The 24,474-nt window shown below is 40.1% G+C and overlaps 1 protein-coding gene across 11 annotated transcripts in view; it reads left to right on the top strand.

Annotated features, from left to right (window-relative positions):
• The first annotated feature begins 2,141 nt into the window (after positions 1 to 2,141).
• Positions 2,142 to 24,474, top strand: part of dmxl2 (Dmx-like 2) — a 37,302-nt gene continuing 14,969 nt past the window's right edge. For 9 of the 11 annotated variants that reach the window (XM_015342932.2, XM_015342936.2, XM_015342937.2 and 6 more), the window contains exons 1-24: positions 2,142 to 2,595; positions 6,782 to 6,907; positions 7,078 to 7,149; positions 7,811 to 7,889; positions 8,596 to 8,740; positions 9,842 to 9,908; positions 10,836 to 11,008; positions 11,301 to 11,481; positions 11,950 to 12,124; positions 12,613 to 12,819; positions 13,567 to 13,829; positions 14,155 to 14,857; positions 15,022 to 15,143; positions 15,316 to 15,405; positions 15,547 to 15,661; positions 15,885 to 16,004; positions 16,198 to 16,425; positions 16,633 to 18,330; positions 19,551 to 19,661; positions 20,348 to 20,517; positions 20,701 to 20,798; positions 21,206 to 21,371; positions 22,654 to 22,918; positions 23,351 to 24,453. In XM_015342932.2, coding sequence (XP_015198418.2) covers positions 2,509 to 2,595; positions 6,782 to 6,907; positions 7,078 to 7,149; positions 7,811 to 7,889; positions 8,596 to 8,740; positions 9,842 to 9,908; positions 10,836 to 11,008; positions 11,301 to 11,481; positions 11,950 to 12,124; positions 12,613 to 12,819; positions 13,567 to 13,829; positions 14,155 to 14,857; positions 15,022 to 15,143; positions 15,316 to 15,405; positions 15,547 to 15,661; positions 15,885 to 16,004; positions 16,198 to 16,425; positions 16,633 to 18,330; positions 19,551 to 19,661; positions 20,348 to 20,517; positions 20,701 to 20,798; positions 21,206 to 21,371; positions 22,654 to 22,918; positions 23,351 to 24,453 — 6,564 coding nt within the window. In that variant the 5' untranslated portion in view covers positions 2,142 to 2,508. Of the gene's footprint in view, positions 2,596 to 6,781; positions 6,908 to 7,077; positions 7,150 to 7,810; positions 7,890 to 8,595; positions 8,741 to 9,841; positions 9,909 to 10,835; positions 11,009 to 11,300; positions 11,482 to 11,949; positions 12,125 to 12,612; positions 12,820 to 13,566; positions 13,830 to 14,154; positions 14,858 to 15,021; positions 15,144 to 15,315; positions 15,406 to 15,546; positions 15,662 to 15,884; positions 16,005 to 16,197; positions 16,426 to 16,632; positions 18,331 to 19,550; positions 19,662 to 20,347; positions 20,518 to 20,700; positions 20,799 to 21,205; positions 21,372 to 22,653; positions 22,919 to 23,350; positions 24,454 to 24,474 lie in introns of those variants that run through there. The other 2 variants (XM_069190504.1, XM_015342938.2) reach the window with 2 other exon arrangements.

The following is a 24,474-nucleotide window of genomic DNA, read 5'->3' on the forward strand; positions in this document are numbered from 1 at the left end:
CGGGTTTCAAGAGCATTTGGAAGGTGAAATGTTATTTGCTTCAGCCCTTTTTTATTTGAAATGCTGTTATGTTTTTTAAACATGCAGTATCAAGTAAGAATTAAAGAATTGAGTGCCTTTGTGTATGAATAATCTAGATATTCTGCATGCTCTTGTTGTTCTGAGCAGTTTAAAGGATGACAAACTGTCTTGATGCTAAACTAACTAAGCTTCTGTCATCATCCAGTCTGTCATGAAGCCTACAGGCCACTGCCTCCTGTTCTGTGATTGTGTGTCTCTTAGGTCTCCTTCCATTAGTCTTTCCTCTCTGGCTGACTCACCACCTCCAGACATGTCACCAAGAGCTACAGCCTGCTCTATCTGCATTACCACCTGAGCATCTCAGCTTAAAACCAGGCTTCATGAGAGACATATTTGATTTCTAAGTAACAATAATGATAACTGAAATATAGCTTGTTTGTAGGTACAAATATCTAGGCATTTGTCTAAATATATATGTCAATTTTTAATTTTATACTTCTCTTTTTTTTCAGCATGGAATAAACCTATTACTTGTTCCTAAGATGTATTATGAATTCTAAAAGCAAAACTAATCACAGTTAAGAAACCAAGGCTGGTGCAGATTTTTTGCAATACATGTTATTTCATACAATAAATTCCATGTCGCTAGACATTAGTTTCTATTGGCCATTAGAGGTGTGAAAACACACCTCTCTGGCCTCCTAGATCCTTCACCATTTACATTCACTATATTACATTTTCTCACCATGTTGACTAAGGGACCTGTTTACCCCTGTTATGTCCATTTGCTTCCTCCCTGGCTCTTAAAATGTACAGTAACTGAATATTCTCAGGAGGTGCTTCAGCAGGATGGTTTGTTTATGAAAATTGTTAGTCTTTGTGGAAGGTTCACAACCGCTCTTTCCTTGACAACCGAGAGTCCACCCCCTACTCTCTCAAGTCTGCAAGGATGTGCCCCACCAATTCCCTGACTCCCCACTCCTTGTTGTGCAGGATAAAGGAATTCCTTGCCAAAGTCTCTTCTTCGTAATGGACACCAGCAGTACTTGGATGGGAGACCTCCTGGCAAAGCTAAGGCTGCTGCTGTAAGAAGTGTTGTAAGTGAGACCAGTAGGGGGAGCTCGCTTTGCAGTCTCTGTGGGTCCTAATGCCCCAGTATATGTCGTTCCTCTGCCTTTATTCTAGTGTTTGACCACTGGATCAGACGCCTCATAGTATTGGGAACCAGTGCCTGACACATCCAATACCTGGTGACATATTCGTACCTTACCCACCATATGGAGTTGAATACCACTTCCTGCAGTGCTCAGCTGAATGTGGCCGATAGCATTTACACCATCACGAGGCACACCAAAGCTGTTTTCAGTATCTTTTTTCTAGCAAAAATAAATGTTATTTCAGCTCTATATAGACATTTACATTGTTAAATTCAAAACATATTGCATACACTCAAGTTACTTCCCAAACCCAAAGCCCAAAGACGTCCATCCATCCACCCCTCCATTCTCTAACCTCTTCTTCCAGTTCTGGTCACTGGGGAGCAGGAGCCTAACCCAGCAAGCAATGGGGTGCAAGGCAGCGTTCAGCCATCGCAGAGTGCAAAGCCAATTTGGTTTCTTGTCCTTCCAAATGCCCTGTGTCTCGTTGTGGTTGTATCAATGTTTTCTGACCATACAGTAGCCTTCAGGATTAGGTGCAGCTTCACACAACCCTCCAAATATAAAGATCATACTGAAAATGGATGGATGATTTGTATTTCTTCAGGCAATTCTATTTTATGGTGTTATAATGTATAAGTGCCTCATTTGCAAAGTATTAACGTGCTTAAATATAGGTTTAAGGCATGTGCAAAATATATGATCATACAATTTCAAACCATTTTAATTTGAAACCATTACTGTACATTTAATTTTTGAATGCTTATAAATCTCCAGCCCCCTATATTCCCAATAATGAGTAACTGAACTCTTTACCAGACAGTGATCGTGACGTAAAAACTTAAGATAGCCGAGCTCCCAACGCTATCAGGAAAGAATTGACCGCAGCCGCGCGTCCTTTGACCGTCTGCCAAAGCGCGTGTCGTCATCAACCTGGAGCGCGCGCCGCCGAACTGAGCGGGTCTCGGCGCCGCGCATTCCCAGAGACTGATGGGGGCGCGCATGCTTGCGCCGCTGCAGAGCTGAGTCCGTGCAGTTGAAGAGAGTAATCCGGGCATTTACGTTTGATATCGAACCAAGACTAGAAATTAAAAACAGGTATCGAGGAAACCGGACGGCGAGAAAGGAAGCATTTCGGCGTTTCACACAGGGCGTTGAGAAAATATCAAGTAAACACGGGTGTTTGTTATAATTGCGCAAGGCAGGCCGAAAACTGACGGATGAGGTTCCTTTTCCATTCCAGCGTCCATGGAGAAACCGAGAGGCAGGAAGAGTGCCGGTGTGTTGTAAATAATTGAAGATCCACCCGGTGTCCGTAAAAGAGCGAAAAATGCATTTACACCAGGTGCTTACGGGTGCTGTCAATCCAGGCGATAATTGTTACTCGGTCGGAAGCGTCAATGACATCCCCTTCACGGTAAGAATGTAAATATTGTGGCAAAAAATCAGAGTGTTACAGCGTGTAATAATATTTAGCGACCCGCAAGTCAGATCTGCCAGGGAAGCCTGCCGGCATCTTTATCCGAAACATCATTAATTTTTCATGACAGCTGGGCTTTCTGTGTGTGTCTGAAGGTTATCTTTGGCGCTGTCCCTTGGACTCCTGCCGACGTAGGTTTGTTTAGAAATACGCAAGTTTCGGCAAATGACCTTTAAGGAATTTCTGCGGTTTTCGCAAAATATAGAAAGTACTGTCCGTGACGTGTCGTACTTAAGCTGTTTCGTGTTGTTGTTTTACCGAAGGCGAGTTTTTAGCGCAGTCAGTTGTTAACAATGTTGCTCCCGATTCCTCAAGGCTCGAGTTCACAGCTGGCACGATGACGAGGAGCATCGCACGAGAGATGCTGTAATTAGAATGGCTGGGTAGTAAAGTCATCATATCAGCTGCCCGCACCACGCATTTGTCGAAGCTGTGCTTGAGTTACCAGATTACCAGGTACCTAGCTGTTGTGAGCACAGCCGTTATAGGAAACAACTCGAGTCTGTTCAGATGAAGCACTGACCAGGATAAATGCACTACAAGACATTAAGGACGCAATCAATGAGTACTGGACCAAATAGCATCTGTTGTGTTTTTAGTGTCTTGTAAATACGACTAAATTAAAAATGTAAAGAGGCCTCACTTACACATCTGTTATAGTATGCGTATGCATTATTTAGGGCAGTCTTTTTGCCTTTCTGTATATTTACAACGTGCAATAACTTAAGCCTGTCGGGAGGTAATATATCTTCCAAAATAGCAAGTATTTGCTATTTTGTAAAAGCAACGAGAGAAGTTTGTATAGCTCAGTGATTTTTTAAATAGACTCCACTGCTGGTGCTGCTGTGAGATTTTTTTTGTTTGGCTGTTGTTTTCACGCGTGCTCTTCACACATTTTTGAATTGCACGCAGGCAAAACGCAGACTAGTTAGTATGAGGGAGGGTTGATAAGCCGTTTACATGTGACACAGGACTGTCATACCTACTAACGTTTTAAGATTATTCCGTTATGTTTTGTAAGTGTAAAAGCAGACAAAGAATTAGTATGTCTTGTTAATTTGAAGATTTTTTTGTACTGGTTTATAGTGAATCGATTCATTTTTGACAATGGAACCTTATAAATCCTTGCCTCTTTTTTAGGTTTTCCTTCCTGTATTTGGTAGAATTACTCAACGATACTACAACTGACAGTGTTTTCTGTGTAAAATGGAGAACTTAAAACTTGAAGCGAGCAGTTCTTTTGTTCTTTCACAGCTTGTCTTGAAACATTTTTGCATTCATTTAACCACTGTCAACCATGAAATGACCCTTTCAGAAATGGGATGTGACCAATCACAATTTTGTCTTCACAACAAGCATATACTGTAACTGTATAGTATACTATATTTAGTATTGCTTTTGTGATTCTGTGGCATCCCTCATTGGATACTAATGAAAAGTTTTTTTTAACTAAGTGCATTACCCATTTAGACTATGGCATTTGCAGAGGAGAGAAAAGATGTCTGATAATGATAATTGAAATTAATCATAATTACAGTCCAAACTTTTACACTGATTTTGCATTGGTTGTGTCAGAGCAGTGCTAGGAAATATGCATCAAATTCAGAAACTGTTTAAGTGTTGTGCAACTGTCTAAGATGTTTTGAGTCCTGGGTCTCATATTTGTAAAATACATTTTAGCTATGACTGAGTTTATGTGATAGTAGTGCGACACCATAATGTACTTCAGATGGAGAAGGACCTGCACAGACCAGTCGGATCCAGTTAAAATCTAATGTAGAGTTTCTCAGACCCTGGGATTAGATTTCAATGTAGCCTACAGATGTAGTATTGCATCATATCTTGATGCGTTTGAATTAACAAAAATGTGTATGAATCTTCATTGATGTTTTTTTTTAAATTTTAGACAGGTCTTTGGAGCTTGGCTTCAGTTTGTGTTTGTGTCATCTGAAATTTACAGTCCTTCTTTAGTTTTCATATTGTGCCAAAATACCCTTGTAAAGATGCACAGTTTCAGAGTTGTCTTATTCACTTAATCTCTTCAAACTTCATGTTGGCTTGTCCAAGGGTAGTTGCTCTCTGCCTAGAGGTTACCCAGAGTTAAAGCAACTTAGATGTGCAACAAACTACTGTAGTTGTGTGTCATACTGAGCAAGTTACTGAATCCCCTTGCGGTCAGACTGTCTTCAAATTGGGGTTCTTAGGGATTCCTAAACAGTAGGAGCTTAGTTAATGAGTTCTCTTCGTACTCTAAATCACTTATCATAAATCCTCATCTTGCGATCACAGCAAGAAATGTCAGTATGAGGACAGTGTGAACAGTTCATTGTTCTGTGTCCTTACATTGGAGCAGAAAGTGACAAGATAAAAAAAGTTATTCTGTTGTTTTGGGTTTAAGGATTTTGAGACGTTAAACTAAGGTCCTGACTACATCCCACATACCATAGTCTGTAAATTAAGTGTTGAACAGCCTGGCCTCTCTAAATAGTCCCTGTTATTCAAAAGCAAAAAATAATTTCTCAATTCTCCACCTCACCCATCACCCAGGTGGTTGCTGCTTATCGGTGATGGATGAAGTTTGTCCCTTCCTGTATGTAGAAGTCTTTGAAGATTGAAAACACTATTATTCTGTTTATTTCATAGTTATATAATAGTAATATAAATTTGTTAAAAGTAGCAAGGTGAAGAAGATAATCCTAAATAAACACTTCAAAACATGCTGCTGAGGTTATTGCAAACTGAAGGTGGGGACCAGACAAGATTACACCAGGTCTGTGTTACTGCAGGCTGAAGCACACAGGTTCAGCAGGACCTGCAGGAACACGACTACTGAAAGGGTTCCCCAAGCACCATAAACAACAGCAAGAGACATGTGGGCACTCAGTTCTCATATAGCACATAGCAACTCTATATTTAAAAGTTCAATATTTCATGTTTTGCTTAAAATGGCAAAAGGGGCTTGTGTGTGTCTGGTGTACTGAATACATTAAAATGTAGTTCTTGAGAAAGCAGTGGAGAACAATTTCCAACGCAGGATGACAAGGCTCCACTGTGTGGAAAAAGTCCAAACTTGCAGAAATGTGGAAAACGGGGGAAAAAAAAGAGGCCGTAGAGGGGTTTTTGTGCGAGGTTTTTTTGAAGCCAACGGTGATCTGTCCTTGATCTTCTTCCCCTGTTTTGTGTTTTTGATGGAGAGTTTTTATGATGCGGTTGCTCTGGGAATGGCTGGCCCAGCCGTGACGGTGACTGGCTTTAATTCTTCAGCTAATGTACAGTGCCTGTAAGCCTTGATGAGCTCTGCAGTGTCTCGCTCGGCTGTTTCGCAGTGCTGCTGCTATGCAGGTCTCATGTGAAACGCTAAGCCTCATTTGATGTGGAGGTAATTTCAACTCTCCTCCCCTCTTTCCCAATGCTGTAGATCACACTGAGTTACAGTATGTACCACAGGAGGCTGAGTGGTTTTTTTTGTGTGTTTGTGTATGCATTGAGGTTGAGCGCACGTGTGCCCACATTAACAATGCAAACATGGCAGACATTGTCTCCTTCTGATGTTCCCATTAATAAATCATGATGTCGACAAGAACACTCGTGATGTCCAGTGGGTTGGGTAACGACAGGTGCTGGCGAAACATTGGAGCTTTTTACCAGGGTAATATATTTGCTTGTTAGTCATCGGGTCTTTTGGCGATATCTGTGGAGAGTCACAGTGCAGTTGTTTCTTTTTTCATTATTTTTAAAAAAACTGCACTGAAGCTCTTCTTTGAGGTGTGATGCCTGAGCTGCAGAACTGCAGTTTTGCTGACACATGGTAACTGCCAAATTCCACACCAGAGGTGACTGCGGTCCATGGTATTGATCAGCGGTTTAGTTGGACACTAATTAAGGCCTGTGGTATCCTTGACTGTAGCTGGACACCACATCATTAAACAGCTCAGGATTAAAAAAGCACATTGTATGCAATCATTTTACCCCATGTAGTGTAAATACGATAACTTTGTTTATTTTAATGTGTACACCCTTGAGCCTATTGAATTAAGGCTTAAAACAAAATGCAAATTCACGGTGCAGGTATTATTGAGCAGGTAATTCATTCATTTTCCTTTTGTTGTTGCATTAATTGTAGGCTTACGGATCAGGATGCGACATTGTTGTTTTGGCGAGCGACTTTGAGTGTGTTCAGATCATACCAGGTGCTAATCATGGGAATATTCAAGTGGGCTGCGTGGAGTGCTCACCTCAGCTGGGGCGAGTAAGTGCTGATTACCTTTTCAGTGAAATCATGTACAGTAGAAACCCCTTGAGGGCATACAGGGTTGTGTAGCTGTTTGGGGTTTGTGTATTTAATGGTCATCATTTGCTGTGTCCTGACTAATATGTCCACTGCTTATTTGTTATTTTCATTGCATGTATTATTTTTAGATTGCAGCCTCTTATGGGAATACTGTGTGTATTTTTGAGCCAGTTTCTTCAAATCCACACAAAAGACATAAAGTAAGTAATCTTTTCCTAACCATCTGTATTACCACCCCCCAGAATGTGTTTCCTAATTGGAATATTTAATACTGTAAGTAAGTGTATTAGAAATAAATAGGATGTCTTTAAATAACACGTTTAGGCGCAGAAATGGTTGGTTTTCATGCATGAGAGCTGGCTTCTGATTATCTAACACTAAATGTCGTTATTTTGCAAATAATTTTTTTTAACACAGGAATTTTATTTTTCAGTTGTATTTGAATTGAAAAATGATTTAACTTGTGTGTCTCTAAAAGTGACTTTTTTAAAATAATGTCTGTGCTCAGTGAAACTACTGTTGTATTTTGATTTAAAAATACAGGAAAGAAAGTACTGTATTTACCTTTGCAATAAGACTTTTGTCAAAATATTTTGTAAGATGAAACTACAAAATATCAAATGTTCAATGATAGGTTGCAAATCAGTTATTAAATGCTATTTTGCATGCATTAATCTAAGAAATTAAAATTATTATTTGAATTCATAAGGAAAAATAATGCATTTGGGGTGTGGTGATGCATTGTATTTTTAGAAGCCCTGTGCTTTGTTCGCTGTCAGTTTTTACATGCCTAATAAATCAAATTGTACCTCCTTTTGTTTGAATCTAACTTTGTTTCTACTAACCTGTTTCCACTAACAGCACCTAAATTATCAATGGCAAAAGACAGGACAATTTTTCCTCAATTCCATTACCTGCAATTTGGCATGGGACCCACCAGGTAACTTAGACAATGTGTTTATCATCGCATTTCCAATTAACGTTGTTTTTCACCTTCATAGTTGTAGAAGCTTGAATGTGTGCACAGCATAGTGTAATGGATTTCCTTTACTGATCTGTTACTGAGAGCAGTATTATGTCTGAATTTTATCATTGAACTACAGGGAGAGGTCTACAGGTGATTAGAAAGGTATTTGCCTACTAGCTTTATAAATCTGGGTTGGTATCTAGCTTTTAGCTCACCAACATACTCACAATTAAATTGTAATTTATCTTTTGCAAAGAAAGTTTGTTGAGGCACAAAAATAAAGGATAGATATTTTTGTGTTGTACTGTTTGTTAATTGAAGATGTTTTCCCCAAAGGTGAGTGCAGATTGCTCCAAGCCAGTGCAGAGAGAAAAATATTAGTTGTTGATGTTTAGATGTTCATACAGACAAGAGTGTGAATGGGAGTTTTTGTAATCATTATCAGCTAAAACATTTGAATGAAAATGAACTAAGAAGCAAGCTTGTCAGGGAACTAGAATAATAAGTCCTTACTCTTGACTGTGATTCTTAAGCCATTTGAATTAAAATGTTTCTCATTAAAAATGTTGGAGCGTAGCTTGTTTTGTAATATTATTAAATTGCATTTGTGTCATCAAGTGCTCATTGCAATATTGGTGTTGTCCATTTCAAATTCCGGTTCCTGTTTTCTTCTGTCAAGGCAATCGGATATTAACAGCAACAGAGCAATTGCAGCTCTGGGCCCCGCCTTCTAGTGATGTTCTAGTGGAGGAGGAAGACTGTCACGTTACAGATGACAAAATACTACCAGTCTTAAATGACTGGAAATGTGTCTGGCAGTGCAAGTAAGTATTGTTCATACTGTGCACTTCCTGCACCCACCCATTAAAGCAGAAACAGAAGTTGTAACTTCAGTTTTATAGCATTGGCTGAATGGTAAATCCGTTCAGTCTTCACTAAAATATACATTTTCTTTCATTTTTTTTCTTTTATGGCTGTGAAAGGTGAACTTTGAGACACAGAAGGGGGTTTAATGCATTACATTATTCATTTCATTAAGTATGTATGTATGCTGTACTTGTGTATATACTGCATTCAAATTTCATGCAATACAATACAGTGAAAATGTAAAGTAGACAAATATTTGCAGAACTGAACTCTGAGTTCAGAAAATTGATTCTGTTAACCTGTTCTTTGATGTTTTCTATTACCTAGAATCGCCAGCAAACTGTCCCGCATTTTATGATTTTTTTCTTGGGTTGTGCAAAAATATTTGGAAAGAGCTTGCAGGCTGCTTTTTTGCCAAAGCTTATCTTTTACCAACATGAGTACTCTACTGTAACTGTTAAGCAAAGAAATGCTTTCTCATTGTGGTGATAATGAGTAATGAGGAGTTTAGAAAAGGCAGGTTATAAACCACTGGGGAGAACTAACATAGCAATGAAGTTGTACAATAAAAAGCCACTAAATCCTAGCAGTTGAAGTAGTGAAATGTGTCAGTAAAATAGAAATGAAAGCAGTGAGCATGCTTATGATAACAGCAAATGAACAAAGCAGTCTTGTGGTATTAAAGATAAGTAAATGCCACACACGTACTTTAATGTGATATATTGTTGCTTGTCTCAGGGTGTGACTCTTTCACTGGTGAACATGATAAACTACTGCTGCTCTTCCGTTACTGCTGAATGTGTGTACAATATATATATACAACGCAATACAGGATAGAGAAATCTTCTATAGTTGTGTTCTCAAACCTTTTGTCCATTATTACAAAGTAAAATGCTGCATTGCTTTTTACACTAATGAAAATGATGAAGGGGGTTTTGGAAAACCAGTTTTCTCACAAATTATAGATCTTAAGGATTTCAGTGTTGCGATTTGTGAAGCATAATTGGTCAGACATTCAGTTTTGATGCCTTACCATATGCATTCCTTTGTTTCCTAAGGACTGCAGTGTCGGTCCACATTATGAAGTGGTCCCCTGATGGTGAATATTTTGCCACAGCGGGGAAGGTAAGGAGAAAATGAATTAAAACAATTACTAAAATGTAATCCAAAATGCTACGTCTCCCAAGGGGTTAATGTTTCACGTTGGGTTTTATAAAAAAGAAATGTGTTGGAAACAAGCTTACTGATAAGTTCCCTTTCTGTGGAAAGCAATGACTGTATTCACATTGTATGCTGAATTTCGTACTGCTAATTTAAAATGATAAAACCTTAAAATACTCAAAAGAATGCCAATTATTTATTTAATTGTGAAATAAAGTGATAAAGGAAATAAGTAAACATGGTGCATACCTGCTGCACAATATAACCTGACCTATCGGCAAAGTAGATTTTGGAGTTTCTGCCTCACTATAATGCATTGTTTAACACTGGATCATTTATTTTTTTGTTCTTTTTTTTTAACTTGAAGTTACAAATTGATTTCTGTTTTCATACTTCATCCAGTCTGGATTTAACTTTGCGCCACTATGGGGCAATCTGAGTTTTTTATGCTTGACTCTTCAAACTTTATTCTGAAACCCTCAGTCTTTTTCATACTGTTAGTCCTGCAATGTTCTTAGCATTGAATTTTAGCATGCAAACTTAGCATTGAATTTTAGAACTGATACTGCTTTCACTTACAATGCCCTGAGCTGACAGGCTGGTGCCACAGAAGTTGCTGCTGTACATCAAGCCGGGGTGTCCCTATTCCCAGCCCTGGTGAAGCTCTAGTCGGGTAGCCCAGGCTCAAGCCAACTGGCATGAAACATGTTCGTTTCTCCCTGGCTGGTCTGGAGGGGTTACACCTGTCTCTTGACGTATGGCATAAAACCCAGCATCTCTCGATGGAACATGCGTCTTTGCTGTAACTTGCGAGAACTCTTTGGAATGAAGGTGTTCAACATGTTGTCGCTGCAGATGTAACATGAGCTCTTTTAATGCATGTTTGTACAGGACGACTGTCTTTTGAAGGTGTGGTATCCCACCACAAGCTGGAAGTCTGCTGTTGTAATACCAGAGCTGCCTGACAAAAAGCCACCACCTGTCCATTTCTCCTTTGTCTACCTGGCACATCCTCGCACTGTCACAGGGTTTTCTTGGAGGAAGACAAGCAAATATATGCCTAAGTTAGTCATTTTTATGACAGCTATTTGATTTGTTGTTTAAAAAAGCAGATTGGACACAATCATGATATTACGTATTTGTGCACTGTAATGTTTTACAGCCCCACTGATTAATTATTTTGAATTTATGTCACCTTGGATAAGGCAGCAGCAAGTTAAATTATTGTTTTAAGTTTAATCCAATTACAATGTTTTGATTTTCACATTGAAAAACTGGAGAATTGTTTTATATCACTGTAACATAAGCATAGTGTTTCACTGCAACAATTTAACCTTTTTTCTGTACTGTACACAGGGGATCAGTGTGCAATGTACTTCTTACCTCATGTCAGGACGGCATTTGTAGACTCTGGTCTGAAACTCTGCTGCCAGAAGACAGTCTTCTGGGTGGACAGATCTCGGAGAGCAGCACCAGTTTCAGCAGCAGTCTTCCTCATCTCGGGAGTCAGAAAGATAAAATCCAACATGCACTGGAGGTGAATACACCCATGTTTGTGACATTCTGTAGGAACGTGATGGTAGATTTGAAGTTATAACAACATAGGCGTTTCTATCACAGCTCTGAGCATTTGTTATCAGAAAGGTACTTATTCCTGGAAAGGGCTGTAGCCACCTCCTAGTGCTTGTCCTGGAAGCTCAGGGCTGGAGGCAGGATTTCATCCTGCATGGGGCCATCGGAGAGATCACACACGGAATCCCACAGGGATAGTTTAGAGATGCCGATTGACCTATTTGGCATGCCTTTGGGAGGTGCTTGGAATCCAGATCACCTGGCAATAACCCTGGCCATAAGAGGAGAATATTGCCGCTCTACACCAGCTCAGCATCAAACCCAGGGCTCACGTGCTGTTAGGCAGCAACACTTTCATGCCGTTGTGCCTCCTATGCTTACATATATTTGTTACAATTGCTTTTATTTTACAGTGTATCTTTGTGCCTTGCAGACGATTCATCATTTTAAACATCTCAGAAGAGGCCGAAGGAGGTCTTCAGCATTAGTGGCCCACACTGAGTTGTTACCAAGTCAGCTGGGTTCACATGAAGTCCACAGACACATTTCTCAACATGCTAACGCCCTTTGCCATTTTCACATTGCAGCAAGTATCAACCCTAACACAGGTACAGTGCAAAAACAGTTTTTTTTTGTATTAGAAGTAGTTATTTTAGAAATTCTAATGTGACAGTGTTTTCAAGAAGGTACAGAGATTCTAATGCTCGTTTTGTACTCATTGTTTTTGTATTCTTATGCCCTACGGTGCTGTGGACTGTGTCCTTCCCCTCTTTGTTGTAGAATCCCTTTCTTTTAATAGTAAATGACAGTGGTAAAGGGAAAATTAAATTATCTGAAATACTTTTTCTATGATTCCTACAGCAGGGTATTAGTTGAACCTTAATTAAATACAAAGTTCCTTAGCGGTTTATCATTACCAATTAAGTAAAATGCCTTAATTTCATCATTGTGTGTGACTGTTTATAATTTCAGTGCCAAACTTTAAAATGTATGTACATTATTATACAATACTGTGTTCCTTTTTCATTAGAAACAACACTTCATTTTGGGTTCATATCTGGAAATGAGAATACATTTTGTATTCTTTTCTCTGCAGACATTCCATCAGTATTGGCTGGTACAGCTTTCATATCAGATGAAGGAAACGGTGGCTTTGTTGTCCATTGGCTTAACAACAAAGATCTTAGCTTCACGTCTTCCATGGATCTGTTCATGCAGCAGCTGAGAAAGATCTCTGAGCAGCACCTAGACCCAACCACTGAGGAGTTTGACCAGGAAGGGTTACAGATGAAGTTTGACTTTGGTATGTGCTTTCAAAAAGCATTGCTCCATAAAACCTAATTGCAAGAAGTGCAATTTTTATGTTGTTGTTATAACATCGTTATCATAACGGTAATTATTGCTTTCATTAGATTCATTCCATCTTAATACGTATAATACAAAATATTATATAACATTGCTTACAAAGAGATGTATTTGTTAATCTCAAAGTATCAAACTTAAACTGCAAGTGATATATTCTTGAAATTAGTGCAACAGGATGCAATGGTGCTGAACATGTCACAGAAGTGACATCATCACTTTGGACCTAAGCAGTGCAGAATTCTTCTGCGGCAGAAGACCTGATGGTTTTGAATAGTGGAGTGCACTGTTAAGTAGGAAGTGGCATTGGGTGTGCTATGATCTAGCAAGTGACTGATTGAACCCTGGCAAGGGAAGAACAGAACTGCAGCTGTCACATTTGAAACCATAAAAACTGAAGGGCCAGATGGCTTCCTCTTGTTCATAACCATGTAGCCTATTTGATAGTTTACTAAACACCTTGTATATGTACAATAACTTCCTGTCTTTGGTAACCTTTCTTATGTTCTTATGTATACCTGGTGTGAAGACCCTGGTATTGTGTCAGTGCGTTCAGGAGTCAGTTCATGAACTACACTGAAACTCATTGGTACATTGTTAGCCCTTTTGGAATACATTTTAGATGTTGAAGTGCTTTTATTATTGCCAATTGCTAGCTGATGTCCTGATTGCTCTTGGTCCATGTTAGATCTGGATGACATGTCTGACAAGGGCTCATCGGAGCATGAAGATGGGGAGCAGGAAGGGAGCACCAAAGCATCATCCCCCGGCTCCAGTAGCAGTGTTCCACTTCCCACAATGCTGCTGGACAGGAAGATGGAGGCCCTTGTTACAGAGTGGAACAAGAGCCCTGACATGCTTTTTACTATCCATCCAGTCGACGGCTCCTACTTAGTCTGGCATGTGAAGTATTTGGATGAATACACCCCTGGGATTTTCCGACAGGTCCAGGTATCACCTCTGTTTTTGCTGTGGTTTACTCTCTGCATCCTAGTAGGTTCCAGGAAGTGATAGTGATTTCAGATATCCATTATCTTTAAAGTTTATGGACTAAGGTGATAAAATTAAATGTCACAATATTAACATTAATATTACCATATTACAATTTACCAATCCAACTATTGATGCCAGTTAAAGTTTAAAACTGCAGTTTTTCCATCTACAGTTATCTTCATTATTAACATTTTCTGTTTTCAGTGTATTATCACTTATGACACTTTCAACTGTTTTTTTTTTTTTACTGATACATTACAGGTGATTTGTTTTTTGCTTTCAGGTCTCCTTTTCCTCTCGTATTCCTGTGGCTTTCCCCACTGGAGACGCGAATTCCCTTAGTAAAAACATCATGATGTATGCCTCTACCTTTGCCGAGAAGGATCCTGGTCATGCTGTGGAGCAGAAGACCCCAGTAAAGAGGATTCCTCAGAGTGCATCGGCTGCAGCTGGATTAGGCTCTGGGTTGGGCTACTCATTGGGAGCCATCGGGGGACCTGCAGTAATGATGGTATCAAAGCACATTGATGGCTCTCTGAACCAGTGGGCTGTGACGTTTGCAGAGAAGTCCGCTTTCTCGTCAGTGTTAACCGTCTCCCACAAATTCAGATACTGCGGGCATCGCTTCCACCTCAATGACCTGGCTTGTCACACGGTGCTTCCTTTGCTCCTGACATCCTCTCACCACAACGCTCTGTCCACGCCCCAGTGCGAGAATGAGTGGGACCTGGAGAAGGAGAAGCACATGCTGCAGACCGTCCGGCCCCTGAAAAGGTTCTCCAGGAAGCAGCTGAAAAACGCAGCCACTCGAACGTTCCACGACCCGAATGCCATCTACAGCGAGCTGATCCTGTGGCGCGTGGATCACATCGGGCCTCTGTCCTGCACGGGCGGCGTATCCGAGTTGGCTCGGATTAACTCTTTACATACCTCTGCCTTCTCTAATGTGGCCTGGCTTCCAACACTGGTGCCCAGCTCGGTGCTTGGTGAGTGAGGGTGTCTTTATAACACTGGAAAGCTGCTGCTCATTGTGCTAGAATGCTAATTTTTATATGCACTGTGTTCACATTTCTTTGAATTTTTATTTAAAAACAACTACTTACCTTTCTCTCAAAACACATGTTTCTTCACTATTTTCTCCTTATGTCAGGTACCTACTGCAATTCTGCAAGTGCTTGCTTTGTGGCTTCTGATGGCAAAAACCTTAGGCTCTACCAAGCCGTAGTGGATGCACGAAAACTTTTAGATGAGCTTTCAGATCCCGAGATATCTGTAAGTTGATGTACAGCACAGATAACTTGTTTATTAAATTTCCATTGGTTTATGCATGATAATGAGTCTTGTTTGGAGGTTTGAAGAGAGAAACATGGGTGGGATGTCTTATATGCTCTGTTATTTAATTGCAGACTGATTAAAATGATTAATTCCCCGTCTTTTGTTATAGAAACTTGTTGGCGAAGTCTTTAATATTGTCAGCCAACAGTCCACGGCTCGGCCTGGTTGCATTATCGAACTTGATGTCATTACTAATCAGGTGAGCAAATGAAAACTTTTTTTTTATTTAAACAAGGTGGTATTTTGTCTAGTAAAAACTAATTTTGGAATATACGTATCTTACATGTTATGCTCATAAGTAAAGGTCATCTTTCCTAAAGTCATCTTCATTTTTCTTTAGTGTGGTTCAAATACACAGCTTCTTCATGTCTTTCAAGAGGACTTCATCTTGGGTTATAAACCACACAATGAAAATGATGAAATATTGGATCCATCGTGTTTTCCAGCAGCACCAGGTATTTTGCTGTCTTGATTGTTTTGTGATTAACTTTTCACGTTTTTACTGTGATTTACAGTCTACTGTAAATCACAAAAAGTAAATCACAAAATATCATGTGGCAGAGTTATTTTAATATGCTATATCTACTGAAAAAACAAATGCAGCAGAGCACAAAATAACCAGATCTCTGATTTTAGTTTCATTGTTACCATGATCCTATTTTTTTATGTTTTAAACAGGATTCCATCCTCAACCTTTTTCAGAAAAGTTCTTTCTTGTGGTAATTGAGAAGGACAATAACAGAAATTCTGTTCTGCAGATGTGGCACCTTCATTTAAAATCTGTGCAAGCTTGTGTGGGCAAGTACCATGTTTCTTTTTTGTTTTTCTAATGTTCCAAGTTTGTAATAACTAATTCTGTTCAATGTTTCTTCTTTGCCTTTGTCTTCTTTGTCATATTCTAATTGCTGTTGGCAAAGGTAAAAATGGTTCAATTATAATATTAAACAAATTAAATATTAAATAATGTGCGTTTTTTTTTGTTGCTGTGTAGGTAAAACGATACCAGAACAGCCTTTTGAAAACCAGTTAACAGTACCAGGTCAGAATGATGCAGAATCCTCACCAGATACCTCCCCAGGACAAAGCCCCCTTCCCCGCTCATCATCAACAGCAAACCTGCAGTCTGCGAGCAAGCTCATCCTCAGCTCCAAACTGGTGTACAGCCAGCCTCTAGAGCTGCCTAGGGGTGTTGAAGTTATCCGGGCCACACCCTCAGCAGGTAATGTTCTTTTTTTTAATGGTAATTTATCTCTATCCAGTATGTTTAATTTGAAGATTAGAGACAAGGAAATCTAAATTAATGATCAGTTGGAAAAGTTAATATAAAGGTTTGTGAGGTTGAGGGATACTGCTGTTACTTTTATGCTAAGAGTGTATAACCTTTAAAAAAAACTTGGAGTGACTTTTTCTTTCTTTTAATTTAAAGGGCACTTGAGTTCCTCTTCAATTTACCCCGTCTGCTTGGCACCTTACTTAATTGTGACAACGTGCTCTGACAGCAAAGTGAGGTTTTGGCGGTGCAATGTGGACACAGATTGTACCTCTGGGGATCCCGAGGAAGGCCGTGTGTATCGATGGGAGCCCTGGTCTCTGATGAATGAGGAGGAAGACAGCGACAGTGCAGTGTGTGTTCAAGGGAGGCCTGTTGCTGTCAGCTGTTCTTACACTGGGCGATTAGCAGTGTCCTATAAGCAAATGGAGCAGAACAATGGCTGTGTCTCTAAAGATTTCTCAATGCATGTGTCTATTTTTGAATGCGAGTCAACTGGAGGGTCTGAATGGGTGCTGGAACAGACTATTCATCTGGATGATTTTGCAAAGGTTGGAAATGTGCTAGACCCCAGAGTCAGTGTTGATAGTAACTTGTTTGTGTACAGCAAGTCAGATTTATACCTTAATAAAGAAATTTCCTTGAGCCCAAATATAAAACATTTTGTTCATCTTGACTGGCTGTCCAAAGAAGATGGTTCTCATATACTGACAGTAGGAGTGGGATCCAACATTTTAATGTATGGACGCATCTCTGGGATTGTAAATGAGCAAACCAGCAGTAAAGATGGTGTAGCTGTCATTACTCTGCCTCTAGGTGGAAGCATTAAGCAAGGAATAAAATCCCGATGGGTTCTTTTGAGATCAGTGGACCTAGTATCTTCAGTGGATGGTACTCCTTCCCTACCTGTATCCCTGTCATGGGTGAGAGATGGTATACTTGTTGTTGGAATGGACTGCGAAATGCATGTTTATGCTCAGTGGAAGCAAGGCAAGAAACCCACTGGTGAAGCAGAGAATGAGAGCGTGTCATTTTCTGAGAACATTGCAAGCCAGGCTACAGCTACAGAAAGTGACACCAAAGCCAAGGCAAAGAAGCACAGCGTGTTTGAAGGAACTATGTGCATGGAGGATGCTTTCAGAGCCCCTGCTGTCACTCAGGATGGGGGTCTTTTTGAGGCTGCACATTCCCTATCACCCACTCTGCCTCAGTATCACCCCACACAGCTCCTGGAGCTCATGGATTTAGGCAAAGTCCGTAGAGCCAAAGCAATACTTTCCCATTTGGTGAAATGCATTGCTGGGGAGGTGGCGGTAGTGAAAGATGTAGAAGCAGGAGAGGGAGGAGCAAGGCGTCACCTCTCCAGGACCATCAGCGTCAGCGGGAGTACGGCAAAGGACATTATCATAGCTGGGAAAGAAGGCGGACGGGATTACACAGAAATCGACTCAATTCCTCCCTTGCCTTTGTACGCCTTGTTGGCTGCTGACTTGGACACCTCATACAAGGCTGTGGAGGAAATCGGGAAGGGGGTCAAGGGCTCAGAGGCGCAAACGCAGAAGTCGTCGGAAGACCAATATGCAGAACTGTTCCAGGTTCAGTCAGTTACGACTGATGATTTTGTCAGCTTTGCAACTGAAAAGAAGGAGAGTAAATCACGTGTTATTAATCTGTCACAGTACGGGCCTACTTACTTTGGTCCAGAACACGCCCAGGTGTTATCGAGTCACCTAATGCACTCCAGCTTACCTGGGCTTACTCGTCTTGAGCAGATGTTCCTAGTGGCACTAGCTGACACAGTGGCCACGACAAGCGCTGAAGTGAGTGGAGGAAGCACAGACAAACAATACACAGGCGAGTCAACAGTGTTTCAAACTTTATTTTATAAGGAGGGGACAAATGATGTCCTGATAACGGGGAAATTTGTTGCAAAATAAAAATCAAAGGCAATCCATGCCATGGCTGTAGTTTAGGATGCTAATGTGTGATTGCTCCAAAACATCCCAGTAATGCCCACACTGCTGCACTGAACCAGCTGCCTTTTGATATTGGAGACATGGTATTTCCAAGTTGATAATGTTCATGTGTGGTGAGGAGCACATGATTATAATCCAAAGACATAATTCATTCAGTTTTCCATTTTTATTTGGCACCAAATCAAATGGGAGTTGCAAATGTTTTAGAGTTTCCAATGAATGGACGGCCTTTCATTGTGTAGAATGCTTAGGCTATCCTGCTGGAGGAAATGTTGATTACTGTTCCTTAAGCAATGCAGTAACCTTCTGATGCATTTACTTAGGTGAATTGTTTTACTTTCTTGTCCCTTTTACAAAATGGCACCTTGGCTGTTTCCCTGTGACAGAAATTTACATAATAATTACTCAGTCTATTATTCCATACAGTATATACTAACTGTACTGTCAAAATGGAAGCATAAAGCTTCTTATCTGATGTCTCTTACCTTCAATTAAAAACATATTTAGTCTTTCCAGTATAATGTAGATCAGACCTTAACAGAGCGTTCCGGCACGTAAAGTAAGCATTACTGTGATCACAAAAGCAAGGTTCAAGGGTGCTTATTAAAATGGAACATGACTCTGATTGCTGGATGTAGTTGGTAATATTGCAGGTTTTTGTGGGTGTTACCGCAAATATTAACGTTTTACACAAACTACTTTGTGTGGGGTATTAATAAAGGTGGATCTTCCCTAGAGATTTAAATAGAACTCAGATCAGCTTCAGTAGAGCTTGTCAGCTAATATTACTTTGTTTTTTATTTGAAATTTCCATTAGATTTCCATCTAAGTTATTCATTTCTTTTTAGTAGAAAGGTTAACTATAATCTGCACTGCAAAAGACTTTTGCTTTGCTTCTGATATCTGGTTTGCTAATCAGATTGAAAGCTAGACAGGCCTAAAGGGAAAGCCTAGCTGGACAGGCTCTGTAAAGAAAGCAAGAGATGAAAAAATACAGAATGGGGATGTTTAGATAGCCAGAGGCATGTTGACATTTGCTAGTTCATCCATCCTGTCACTGCTTTTTCTGACCTGTTTTTCTGTTCATGCTTTGTCCAGGAGGCGAGACGCTAGATGAGTGTGGTTTGAGGTATTTGCTGGCTATGCGTTTGCACACCTGTTTGCTGACGTCTCTTCCTCCATTGTATCGTATGCAGCTGCTGCACCAAGGTATAACGTGCCACATCTATGTGTCTGTTACCATTTAGTTTTCAGTTTCATGGGAAATGTGGGCATATACTTTAGGCAAAGGCTTAAAGGGAATATTTTTATACAGTATTTTAGATCTTTCATGCTAAAGTTGAAATGAAAGCTGAAGTTGAAATGAAGGGAGTTTATTAAAGATGTTGGGGAGGAAGGTTAGATCCTAAACTTGCACACTTCCCCTTGCCTACATAAACAGTATGGGTCTCACACCAAGGACTTTCCTTTGTGTATCTCTAATATCCCTCAGCCTCACCATCTATATCCTTACAGCAACTCCATAGCTCAATCTTCACAATAGTGAGCAGGTTTCTATCACATTCATTAGGATCTAACTGATCTACTGAAATAGTAGTTTGTTGCAGTTACAGTCTCATTTACCAGAATGCATTTAATTGATGTCACTTTTTCTCAATAAAATAAAGGATTAATGTAATAAGGCATTACAGTCCTCTAATTATTGTATATGCTCCTTTTATGATCCAGGTTTACTTAATCTATACCTATTTACAATTTATAGAAGTACAGGAAGTTTAATTTATAAGCTCATTTATATTTTGTCTGTAGCCTAGCTTTACACACTCCTGGTCTGTACGTGAGTCTGACCCCTGTAAACTGTTTTCATGAGCTAATGCCGTGACGTACTGTTCCAGGTCTCTCTACTTGCCACTTTGCTTGGGCTTTTCACTCCGAGGCAGAAGAGGAGCTTCTGAACATGATCCCAGCGATGCAGAGAGGAGACCCGCAGTGGTCCGAGCTAAGAGCCGTAGGAGTGGGCTGGTGGGTCAGGAACATCAACACTCTCAGGAGGATGGTGGAAAAGGTACTGATTTCCACATATGCTGAACCTCCTTGATTTAATAAGCAGAGCTACCTTGTTTTATTATCCATTACCAATGTTTCCAACTTCGTCGTGAGTTTGTCTTGTGGTCAACTGCAGATATTTGACTATAGGCATGAAGCGGTTTGGAGTGTTCTCATGATTTGTTTTTTTTTTTGGTTCCAGGTTGGGAAAGCTGCTTTTCAAAAGAATAATGATCCATTGGATGCTGCCTTGTTTTACCTCGCCATGAAGAAAAAAGCTGTTCTTTGGGGGCTGTTTAGGTAATAACACAAGCCACTTACTCGAGTATTAAATTTAATACTATTATTAAATAGTTAATACTCAAGTATAAGTCAACACAAGTTTTAGATGGTATGTTGGGGTGATGGTATATGTTGCCTCAATTCTCTTGAGTTCTGGGTTTGATTACAGGCTGGGGTACTGTGTGGAGTATGCATGTTCATGTGGGTATTCTTTGGGTGTATTGATTTCCTCTTGCCTTTGAGGCCTGTGCTGGTTAGGTCAATTAAATTCAAATTTTCCTCAGTATTCTCTGTATTAGTACAACATCTCACTGTTTTATGAGCAAAAGGAAGGCTTTTACAGCCAAAACTTTTGTGTAATGTGCGTAGATTGAGAAGTGGAGTACGAAGACTTTCTTTTGCACATTGTTATTCTTGATTGGCAGGTCCCAGCATGATGAGAGGATGACCCAGTTCTTCAGTCACAACTTCAGTGAAGACAGGTGGCGCAAAGCAGCATTAAAGAATGCCTTTTCCCTCCTTGGAAAGCAGCGGTTTGAGCAGTCTGCAGCCTTCTTCTTACTGGCGGGTTCACTGAAAGATGCCATTGAGGTTCAGAGATTTAATTTTTTGAAAGTGAAATGAGTTTGCTTCAGAAAAATGATATTTAGAATTCTAAAAGGTGTATATGAAATATTAAGGCCTGCATAAATAAGGAACAAAAATAAGTAATATGGGAAGGAAAATATAACTAACTAAAGCTTGTTTTCTTGAAAGAACTCTACTTGAACCAAATGACACAGCTGTGATATCTTTACATTGTAGATTCATAGGAAGAGAGGCAAGCCTAGCTGCATTTTAGAGTTGTGACATTTAACAAAATGACACTTAAAAACTACTGAGTAAAAAGGTGAATTTTCTGAATATGAAACTGCTCTATTCCCTTTATGATAATTGAGCTTTATAAATCATATCTTTGTTTCATGTCCTGTCAGATTGTACAGCTTGTCCACCTCAGGCATTCACACCAAAACTGTTTTTCTGAATGCAACTTGTTAATCGGGTGTCTGTTAGATCTAGAAACAGTACATTTAAGTATAAATAACACTATTACCTAGTGGGTACTTGGCCGACACCTTTATCCAAGCCAGCTCGTACTGTAAGTGTGGCAGTTAGCAAAACACTAATAATTAAATGTCTGCCATCTGTACTGGCTGACGAAGGCTGATATCCAGGAATAAAGGCACACAAAATGAAATGTTTTGCTCACAATGCAGCTTAATGACCAGAGTTTTTATGTTGATTTGAAAATTACAATGTGCCATGGTAATGTTCTATATGCTTAACATTACATGGAAAACTAGCTTGTGATTTGTTTTAGGAAAAAAAAACGTGCCTGACCATGAAGAAAATAAATGGTGTGATTGTCTCTTTGTGGTTTTCATCACTTTTCTTATATAACCCTGAGATTTGTGTTTCTTGGGAGTAGATGTAGTCTAAACTATTCAGATAAGTCAACGCAAGTACTAAGAAAATCACACATTTAGTTTACCTTGAGGAGAATGTTTATCACTACTTATAGTCTAAACAACAAGATAAGACATACATCCATGTTAAATTCAGTCTTGTGCCTCTCTGTTTGAAGTTTTTGCAATAAAACAGTTACTGTATATACTTTGGACTAAATCTGTTAGTGTTTTATTTACTACGTTCTTATGTAGTAATGTGCTAAGTTTTTACAGGATACTATTGGTTATTGTAGAAGCAGAAGCAGTTCTGTAGTAATTCTTTATATGTAGTGAATTTTACAGCTATCCAAGTTTACACATTTTTTTAAAAAGTAAAATTTTGGTGGCATAAATGTTCACATGACTCTTGTTTTGGACTTTCATAGGTGTGCCTTGAGAAAATGGACGATATCCAGTTAGCCATGATTGTTGCTCGGCTTTATGAGTCTGACTATGAAACCTCCTCTACTTGCACGGGCATTCTTTATGAACGAGTTCTGGGATGTATGAAAGATGGAACAGGCTTCTCTTGCACTAAGTTACACCCAGATCCTTTTCTGCGGAGCATCTCATACTGGATAACAAAAGACTATACAAAGGCTCTGGATACACTTTTAGAACAGATACCAAAGGAAGATGATGAAAATCCAGGTAATTTGATTTGGTGGTTTTACTTAAAACAATACTGTGGTATATGTAAACTTTATGATTCATTTGTCTGTAGATAAATGTTCTTGCTTCTTGTTCCTGAGAAGACAAAAATTGCTCTTTGAGTTATCTGGACAAAGTGAAAGAAAAGGTTGGTATCTGTAGATTCCTCAAGGTACAGTTTGAAAGGCATTATGTGTCGATAAGAAAACTCGGTTGATGTAGTCTTTGCAGAAATGTAGCGAAAATTAAAAATCACTAATTTGTGGTTGACTAAAAGTCTTCATGCATGTTTTTGAAGCCGTTGTCCTGGCTTCTTTCAAGAATTGGCTGCTGAGATTCTTGGATCAAATAGCTAGCTATTACCTAACAGGCTAGATAAGTTGAAAGTCCTGCTTTTGTTTGTAACCATTCTTGTTCTTGATATTTTTCCAGATGTGATGGTGAAATCTTGCAATCCTGTTGTCTTCAGCTTCTATAACTATTTACGAACCCATCCTCTGCTGATCCGAAGACACTTTGCCTCTCCAGACAGCACGTTAGCTACTTTAGGCCTGACAGCTGAAAAGAGCAATGCAGATGAGATCAATCTCATCGAGCGGAAGTTATTCTTCACCACTGCTAATGCCCACTTCAAAGTCGGTTGTCCAGTTTTAGCCCTCGAGGTGCTCTCCAAAATACCAAAAGTTACCAAGAAGTCCACTTCCTCCTTGAGCAAGGAGTCATCAGTGATTAATGCGAGGTCATCTCAGCCGCAGGAAAATGGAGGAAGAACTAGTGACGTGGACTGGTCAGTGTCAGACATGTCCTCCGCGGGTTTGGCGTGGGGGAGTAGTGGCGATACCGCCACAGTAATTGACTGGAGCCAGCCGGTGATGACCCTGGAAGACGAGGGCTTGCAGCTGGACTGGGGAGATGACAAAGACGAGGATGAAGAGGAGGAGGAGGATGGTGGTTTAACAATGAAAGCGTCTAAATCAGATGAAAAGGTTGCACTGCCAAAAGAGCAGCTGAGCTCAGGAACAGTGAAACCTCAGGGTCTTAAGAGAGGGGACTCCGGGGCTGCGGACTCGGAGGTGGATGTAATCGCCGAGCAGCTAAAATTCAGAGCATGCTTAAAGATTCTGATGACTGAGCTCCGCACACTGGCTACGGGGTATGAGGTTGATGGAGGCAAGCTCCGGTTCCAGCTCTACAACTGGTTAGAAAAAGAAATAGGCGCCATGCATCAGATCTGTAACTACAAGGTCAAGGGCAAGGAAGCTTCACCCGAACTAGAGAAATGGAAAGACAGCGATTCAGTGGATCAGGACAGTGCTCTAGACAAGACTGATGCGGGGTCCTATGAACGGCACCAGCTGGAGCGTCGTAGGTTGCAGGCCAAACAGCAGCATGCAGAAAGGCGCAAGGGCTGGCTGAGGAAAAACCAAGCACTGCTGCGAGTGTTTCTGAGCTACTGCAGCCTGCACGGTGCACAGGGAGGGGGAGTTGCATCTGTAAGAATGGAACTCATATTTCTGCTGCAGGAGTCACAACAGGTCAGCTCTTTAAGCTTTTAG

This window comes from Lepisosteus oculatus, chromosome 5 (genome assembly GCF_040954835.1).
Source record: "Lepisosteus oculatus isolate fLepOcu1 chromosome 5, fLepOcu1.hap2, whole genome shotgun sequence".
NCBI classification, from domain to species: domain Eukaryota; kingdom Metazoa; phylum Chordata; class Actinopteri; order Semionotiformes; family Lepisosteidae; genus Lepisosteus; species Lepisosteus oculatus.